The following is an 8,804-nucleotide window of genomic DNA, read 5'->3' as shown; positions in this document are numbered from 1 at the left end:
GGTGCCCACCGTGGGGCCGAGAGTCTAAGCCCAATGGTGACCACGAGAAACACGACTGTTGAGGATCCGATGGAGGCGATCAGGGCATTGCGACAGCAAATGGAGGATATGAAGCGGCAACACGAGGAAGAGTTGTCGGCTATGAGAGAGGAGTGCACCGCCCGGATTGCCCGGGAGCGGGAAGCTAGGGAGAAAGGTAAGGATGTGTCTGGACGGCAACAGGAGGAGGACCCCAGGACCTCGACCGGTCGGGGGGGACGACCGAACACAGTAGCACCTCAGACAGAACTTGGAGGATAGAGGACACGGAGTTGGAGGGAAGCCAGGCGAGGACGGAGAGAGTGGCCAGCATTGTCAACACAGCGCCGGTAGGAGGGGCGCCGACGGTGAAGGAGGAGGAGGTAGTTGAAGGATTACCGTTCACTCGGGCCATCATGGATGTCCATATTTCGGAGCACTTTGTACCCCCTCAACTCAGCATATACGACGGCACAACCGATCCTGATGATCACATCCAAGCCTTCTCTACCAGGATGGCGTTCAGAACAGGCAACAGGGCAATTTGGTGCCGGGCTTTTTCCCTGTCGTTAGAAGGTGAGGCGCTCGAATGGTTTAACTCCTTACCTTCGGGATCCATCCAGAGTTTTGAAGGGCTGAAGGAGATGTTTGGTAGACAATTCGCTGACAGTCGGGCCGAGGACCCCACGGTTTTCGAGCTCTCCAATCTTAGACAAGGGAAGGATGAGACGCTAAAAGCATTCATGGACCGCTATCAGAAGATGGTCCGAAGGGTTAAGGGGTTAAACGTTGAGTTGGCCCTGCAATACGTGATGCCCACCCTTCGCCCGGGCCCCTTTAAGGACAGTGTATGCCGAAAACGGCCGAAGACCATGGAGGAGTTGAGAGAGCGGGCGGCGGATGAAATGAGGGTTGAGGAGATGAAGCAAGCGTATAAGAAGGAAAGCCAGGAGTTAAAGGAAAAAGCCGAGGGGAAGAGAACCGACGGCTCCTCACAGGTGGGGGGTTTCAAGCCGAGGGAGGCCCCCGAGGAGCCAAGTTTTAGCAATACACCCCGCTGAACGCCCCTCCCGCGCGTATCTTGCAGGAGGCACTGAGCGTCAATTTGATTCCCCCCTGAAAAAGCGGCCCACACCGGCGGGTGCCGACGGTAACAAGCATTGCCTATACCACCAGAACATGGGACACACCATGGAGGAATGCGTGACCCTTCGTGATAAAATAGAGGAGTTGATTCGCGCGGGGCATTTGAAACAGTATGTCAAAACGGCGCCCGCCGAACCTCCGAGAAGACGGGGGCCCAGTCCTACCCCTCGGAGAGATCAAGGCCGGAGTCCGAGTCGACCACTTCGACGGTCGAATAATCGGTCGAATTACGAAAACCGAAGGCGCAAGAGTAGGAGTTGCAGCGGCTATCGCGATTGGCCAATACGAGGGAGAATCAATACGATATCTGGGGGGTTCGCGGGCGGGGGGCCGTCAACAGTGTCCAAGCTAACAGGAAATCCATGCCGCCGATAACATTCACGGATGACGACTTCCACGCACCCGATTTAGAGCAAGATGACCCGATGGTTATCACGGCGGAGATCGCCCGGTATGAAGTGAGGAAAGTCCTGGTCGACCAGGGAAGCTCGGCCAATATCCTATATTGGAAAACCTTCTTGCAGATGGATCTCTCAGAAGACCTGATCGTTCCCTTCCACGAGCAGATTGTTGGTTTCGCGGGGGAACGGGTGGATACCAAGGGGTACGTGGATCTCCGCACCCGATTAGGAACAGGGTGGGACGGCGATGAGAAGAAGGTTCGGTATCTACTGGTAGACGCCAACACTTCGTATAACGTTCTGTTGGGGCGCCCCTGCCTTAATTCTTTCGGCGCCATTGTATCCACTCCCCACTTAACTCTGAAATATCCCAACGAGAGGAGGAGAATTATAACGGTGCGGGCCGACCAGAAAATGGCAAGAGAATGTTACGCCGCGGGTCTGCGGATGTATCCTCGGGTTCCGAGGGCGAAAGTGCCTCGGTCGGAGGTGGCCATGGCCGATCTGGACCCACAGGTAGGTACGGAGGATTGTCTGGAACCGCACGGAAAGGTGCAGCCGGCCAAGTTGAGGGCCGAGGGAGGATCAGGTCAGTACAATGGCGGGGGGCCTGGATCCTGTAACTGAGGATGGCCTGAGGAGGATACTGTGGCGGAACAGAGACTTGTTCGCCTGGACCGCGGCCAACATGCCGGGGATACACCCTTCCATCATGACACATCGCCTAGCCCTCTTTAGAGAAGCGCGATCGGTGGCACAGAAGAAACGCCGAATGGGCGCTGAGAAGGAGCGGGCGGTAGAGGAGGAGGTGAAAAAAACTAAAGGAAGCCGGGTTCATCCGCGAAGTGACATACACCACTTGGCTTGCCAACGTGGTAATGGTAAAGAAATCTAGTGGGAAGTGGCGAATGTGTACCGACTACACGGACCTGAACAAGGCTTGTCCCAAAGACTCCCATCCACTCCCGAACATCGACAACCTGGTGGACGGAGCATCCGGCCACCGATTACTTAGTTTCTTGGATGCCTATTCGGGGTACAACCAGATACCCATGCACAAAGCCAACCGGGAGAAGACGACATTTATCACCAACCGGGGGAATTACTGTTATGATGTCATGCCATTCGGGCTAAAAAATGTTGGTGCCACATACCAACGGCTCATGGATAAGATCTTTGCTGACCAGATTGGGCGGTGCATGGAGGTATATGTGGACGACATGGTCGTCCGGTCTACGACGCCCGAGGCTCACCTTCGCGACCTGGAGGAAGTGTTCAAATAGGTACGCCGATATAATATGCGCCTTAACCCTGCCAAGTGCACCTTTGGTGTCTCTGCTGGAAAATTTCTAGGGTTCATGCTGACCGAAAGAGGAATAGAGGCCAACCCCGACAAGTGCACGACCATCCTCGACATGCGAAGTCCCACCAACCTGAAGGAGATCCAACGGCTTGTCGGACGACTGACGGCCCTTGCCCGTTTCATTCCAAAGTTGGCCGACCGGATCCGACCGATCCTAAAAAGAATGAAAAAGGGGGATGAAGCAGGAGTCTGGGACGTCGACTGCGAAATGGCGTTCACTGCTGTAAAAGATTTATTGACCAACCCTCCGGTAATGAACCGACCCCTCCCCAACGCTGAACTACAAATCTACCTGGGGTTGTCTCATGAAGTTATCAGTGCAGCCCTGGTTCAGGACGCCAGTGAACCCCGCCTGATATACTTCGTTAGTAGAGTGCTTCAACCCGCCGAAGCCCAGTATCAGCTGGTCGAGAAGGTCGCCCTAGCTCTTCTCCACGCCTCTAGGAGGCTCCGTCCATATTTCCAGAGCCATCAAGTGGTTGTCAAAATCGACCACCCCGTGTCCAAGATCTTGAGAAAGCCCGATATCGCTGGGAGGATGGTAAGCTGGGCGGTGGAATTGTCGGAATTCGGCTTGCGCTTTGAGCCGCGAGGGTTTATCAAAGGACAACACCTAGCTGATTTTGCACTAGAGTTGCCCCAGGCCCAATCTCCCGAAGGTTGGAACCTTTATGTGGATGGGGCAGCTGGGCGGGCAAGTGCTGAAGCCGGGGTGGTGTTGGAAGGGCCAGGTGGGTTCCTCATCGAGCAGTCACTTGTGTTCAAGTTTAAAGCTTCCAATAACCAGGCTGAGTACGAAGCCTTAATCGCCGGACTCACCCTGGCCTTAGACATGGGAGCTCGTTCCCTCACGTGCAGAACCGATTCCCAACTGGTTGTCGGACAGATGACGGGAGAGTTCCAAGTCAAGGATGACCAGCTGTTGAGGTACTTCCACAAAGCCAGCACAATAGCCAAGAATTTCCAGCCCTTCACCATAAAGCATATACCGCGAGAGGAGAACGCTCGGGCTGACATGTTGTCGAAGCTTAGCGCCGGCAAGGAGAAAGGGCAATTGACTACGGTCATCCGACAGGTTTTGACGGAGCCGTCCGTGGAGTGCATGGCGTTGGGGGCAGTTGTCAGCGACGATTGGCGCGCTGAAATTATGAAGATGATGATGGACCAAGACCAAGGGGTCAGCCTGAAGCCAGCAGAAGCCCGAAGGCTGGCCCGGTATGTCACCCTAGGCAGAGACCTTTACCGGCGGGGGTTCTCAGTCCCCCTGCTGAAATGCGTGAGTCTGGACCAGGCGGCATATGTCTTGAACGAGCTCCACAATGGAATCTGCGGGTTGCACACTGGAGCAAGGACGTTACGGGCGAGGGCCCTCAGAGCCGGGTACTATTGGCCGACCATGGAAAATGACGCCAAAGCGTTCACGGCAAAGTGCGAACGATGCCAAGCCCACGGTAACATACCGCACACCCCCCCAGCTGAACTGCGAACTATCATCTTGCCCTGGCCGTTCGCCAAGTGGGGCATGGATATTGTCGGCCCCTTTCCCCCCGGCCGTGCACAAAAGAAGTTTATACTCGTCGCGGTAGACTACTTCACAAAGTGGGTGGAGGCAGAGGCCTTAGCCACAATTTCCGCCAGGCAGGTGCAGAGTTTTTTCTGGAAAATAATATGCCGGTTTGGACTCCCACGGACGATCGTAACCGATAATGGCCGTCAGTTCATCGACAAGAAATTGCAAACATTTTTTCAAGGGTTGGGCATCAAACACATCACCAGTTCGGTCGAACACCCCCAGACGAACGGCCAAGCGGAAGCAGCTAACAAGGCAATTGTGGCTGAGCTTAAGAGAAGGTTGGGCGAGAGAAAAGGAGCCTGGGTGGACGAACTGTCGGGGGTCCTATGGGCATACCGTTGTTCCCCGCACGGGACAACCAGAGAATCCCCGTTCAACCTAACATACGGGACTGACGCCATGCTGTCGGTTGTCGGTGGAACTGGGGGAACCGTCGCTACGGAGACAGATCCAGGACTTGCAACTTAACGAAGAGGAGTTGAGGGTGGAATTAGATTCTGTAGAGGAACGTAGGGATCGCGCTGTGCTACACGCGGAGGCCTGTCGGCGTTTAGTGGAGCGACGGTATAACACTAAGGTGCGACCGAGGAGTTTCCAGGAGGGAGATCTAGTGTGGAGAAACACCGGAGATGCTAGAAAGGAGCAAGCGCACGGAAAGCTTGCGGCGAAATGGGACGGCCCATTCCGGGTACTAGAAAATTTACAAAATGGAGCCTACCGCCTTTCTGCCCCAGGCGGACGACCATTGCGGAACACTTGGAACACCTCTCATCTGAAATTTTATTTCTGTTAAACTTGTATTGTACTTTGAATGTTTCTTAGACGTTGGATAATGAAACCCAATCGTTTACCTCTTATAGTTGCAGCATGACCAAGTGGTGAACGACATCTTTTCCCCGGAAAAGACACTACCACTTCCGACCGGGTGGTGAACGGCGAGTTCCATAGGAACCACTGCCACCCGACCACGTCACCGGGTGGTGAACGGCGAGTTCCTTTGGAACCACTGCCACCCGATCATTCCCGCAGGCGGTGCACGGCGAGTTCCAACGGGACCACTGCCGCCCGGGAAACGCGCTAGGATGGCAAACGGCGTATTCAGTAAAAGGACCGCCAACAGCGAGCCCTAGTAAAAGAATCACCACCGTCCGAACAAACGTGTAACTTCGAAATAAACAACTAAAGATTACGCAACAAAACGACGTGAAAACCGAACAATTTCATTATCGACAGAGGGCTGTACAATGTATAATTAGTAACTTCAAAATCAAAAAGCGATTGGAATAAAACCGGTCGGCTTCCACCAAACGCGTAACAACCCCCAACCCAAAAAAGAAAAAACAGGCCGACCCACGGTCGCCACATTAATAAAATCAACTACCGTCAGCTGGCGGAGCCTCATACTGTTCTCCGGGGATTTCCGAAAGAGGCACAATCTTCCCCTTATGGACGTCCATTCCCAGATCAAAATCCACGGAGCTCGGGTCGAAGTTGAAAAAGTAGGCGGCTTAGCGGATGGCCTTGAAAAAACCCTCCTCATGTTCTAGTTGAATATCCGGAGTTAAGCGCGCGATAGTATCTGCCGCTTGTTGTTGCTCTCCTTGCAGGCGGATGTTTTCGGCGTGCAGCTTAACCAGTTCCTCATCCCGGATCGAGACCTTTTTGTTCGCCTCGGCCAAGGCGGCTCGTTGGCGGCTATTTTCTTCCTGTTCCGCCTTGTACTTCAACCCCAAAGCGTTAAGCTTCTGGGTGAGGGTTTCCACTTCGGCGCAAGCATCCACCAATTTCTTCTGCAGACCCGCCCGCTCCGATTCACAGTTGACGTGTTCATGGGTGAGCGCCTCCAGGCTAGCCTTCGCTTCCGCCGCCGCTTTCTTCTCGGATATCAACTTCCTCTGAATGGCATCCAGCCCCCGGCGGTCGGCAAACCTCTCCGCATACCACATTAGCATAGCCCCCTGGCTACTATGCTCCAGGGCGGCCTTAAGAAGCTGTTGTTCCGAGAGCTGCTCCACAATTTCTCGCTGCGCCGAGCTCATACGAAAGTCCAGCCGGTCGCTAACGCCAAAAGCTGGATCCATAAGACCGCCCGGTAGTGGTTGAGGAGTGCGGTCCCGTCTGCTTCTCTTAGAGGAAGATTTTTCGCCTTCCTTAGACCTTTTTTTCTTCTTGCGAGAGGCGTCCCCAGGTGGAGGGTTAGAGGTATCGGCTGCGGATTTCCCGGTGTCGGCCACGGTCACTTGGGGGGCCAACCCGATGGACGGGTTGGTAGGCGCAGCCTTAGCGGCTCCGGTTGCAGCGGTCAGCGGAATACCCACGGGGGTGGGGTCAACGCCGGTCCCTCGGTGGACGAGCTTGAAGTTGGGTTTCGGAGGAGGAATCCTCACATCGCCACCAGCAGTCAAACGAGGGTCTTTCTTCTGAGCAGGAGGAACGTACTTCGTCTTTCGGGGGCCGGGAAATGACATAGCACCTGCAACAAACGAGAGTAAAATTAGCCAGAACAAAACGTACAAATAACGGTGCAAAACGATAAAATCGTACCAAACGCCACGTTAATAAAATCGTCGTGGCACAGGCATTCGACTAGCTTGCGGGCGGGGAGGCGACAGGGAAGATCGTTAATAAGCTTTACGACATCGCGCTCAGACGGAGTCAGGTCGCAAGCCGGCACCGGCGTCATGCGGGCAGGCTCCTCAGTCCAGTAAAAGGGAAATAGGGGCTCACCGGACGGATCCACAAATTTGTTCCGACCGCTATCCCTTATTACTATTTTGAAAAACTTATGTTTAAAATCTTTGAAAGAATCTGCGTAGTTCTGGAACAAGCCCTGTTGAATGGACATCAATGACACGCAACCCCACGTCGTAACCGGCCGAACGTGGAAGTAGTGAAAGAAAACGGATGTCGAAAGCTCGACGCCTAAAGCCGAACACACCACCATGAAAGCCTGAATACAGGCCCAACCGTTCGGGTGTAATTGGGCGGAGGCAACGTTCATCCTCTTCAGGACGGCGGCTTGAAACCGAGTAAAAGGGATCCGTACCATCATGCGACGAAACAGATATGTATACACGAAAAAGAAATCTTCAGAGCTTGTCCCTTTCCCGTGGAAAACGCGCTCGTTGGGATAACACACGCCCAATCGGAAAAGCTGGGTGTCCGCCTCATCGCGAGCTACGAAAGACTGGTTTGCCCACTCCAAGAGGACTCCCTGGTTCTGAAACTCGGATTCATAGGTTCCCACGTCGTGCGGGGCCCAGTCATACCCCCTTATTACTGGCCATCCGCCGGCCAGTGCGGGGCGGATGGGTTCAAGTTCCACGCCGCCCTCCAAGAGATAGAGGGTCGTCCCGTATATGATTCGGTCCGCCGGTTGCCCAGCGTTTGATTGCTCCACCCTCGAGGATGACCCCGAGCTACACGAACTTCCGCTTCCGCTCGACGAATCCCCGCCATCCCCACCCGCGGAACCAGAAGAAGATATGGTAATTGCCATTTATTTACCTGATTGGAAAGAAATGTCGAACGACTGCTGTGGAAAAACTGAGTAAAAGGTAAGTCTGACGCAGTCAAATAACTCCTATTTATAGCCGAATTTTTCGTAACTGTCGACCGCATCGCACCGTTCATCTAAAGTGTCATCAAGGGCCCAGATTGCGAGACTGTTCCGCTCCCCCACAGCGCCACCTCTGCCATTCCAACACGTGGCATCCCATTTTCAAAATTCCCGCCTAAACTATCCTGGTTCCGATTTTCAAAACTTCGCCAGTCCATGTAATGAGCCGACACACCCCCGGCATAGGAAAACACCGTTCATAAACCCTATGACTTCACGTCTAGGGCTTAGGGGGCCTGATGTACTAGGGACCACCGCCCGGTCGCAGGTACCAGGTACCACCGGACGGGCAGTGCATTAGAGGCTCAAGGGTGAGAACAACAAGCGCTGGGGCCGAGCGGGCATCGCCATCCGGTAAGGGAGAGTCGACAGTAGTAGAAGAACAACATGACTCGGTTTCAATCTAAAACAGATCCAGCATTTAATACCACAGCTCAGCTTTCACATCATTCCACTTTCCGCCATTACTGAAAAAACTAAGAACCACTGCCCGGTGGAACTATAGCCTGACGGTTGGTTACAGGACCCGCTTGTAGGGTACAATTAAGGGGTAAGGCGGCCGGTAGGCAGCGAGGCCGAACAGTCACAATCGTCAGGATTAAGGTAAGTTCAGAATGATTTGTATAATCACATGTTTTAGGTGATTGGGCCATAATTGGGCCTTAATTAAGGTAACCTTAATAC

General features: G+C 54.0%; 1 protein-coding gene across 1 annotated transcript; it reads left to right on the top strand.

Annotated features, from left to right (window-relative positions):
- Positions 1–434: 434 nt before the first annotated feature.
- On the top strand, positions 435–1,079 carry LOC106770599. The gene has a single exon (XM_014656400.1). The coding sequence runs from the start codon at positions 435–437 to the stop codon at positions 1,077–1,079; it is 645 nt and encodes a 214-aa protein (XP_014511886.1).
- Positions 1,080–8,804: the final 7,725 nt, after the last annotated feature.

This window comes from Vigna radiata, chromosome 8 (genome assembly GCF_000741045.1).
Source record: "Vigna radiata var. radiata cultivar VC1973A chromosome 8, Vradiata_ver6, whole genome shotgun sequence".
NCBI lineage: Eukaryota > Viridiplantae > Streptophyta > Magnoliopsida > Fabales > Fabaceae > Vigna > Vigna radiata.
Note: the sequence above shows the minus strand (reverse complement) of the source record. Positions and strands in the feature narration are given on the sequence as shown.

Coding starts and splice junctions, on each gene's coding strand:
- LOC106770599 (XM_014656400.1), top strand. CDS start 435: ATGGATGTCCATATTTCGGAGCACTTTGTACCCCCTCAACTCAGCATA.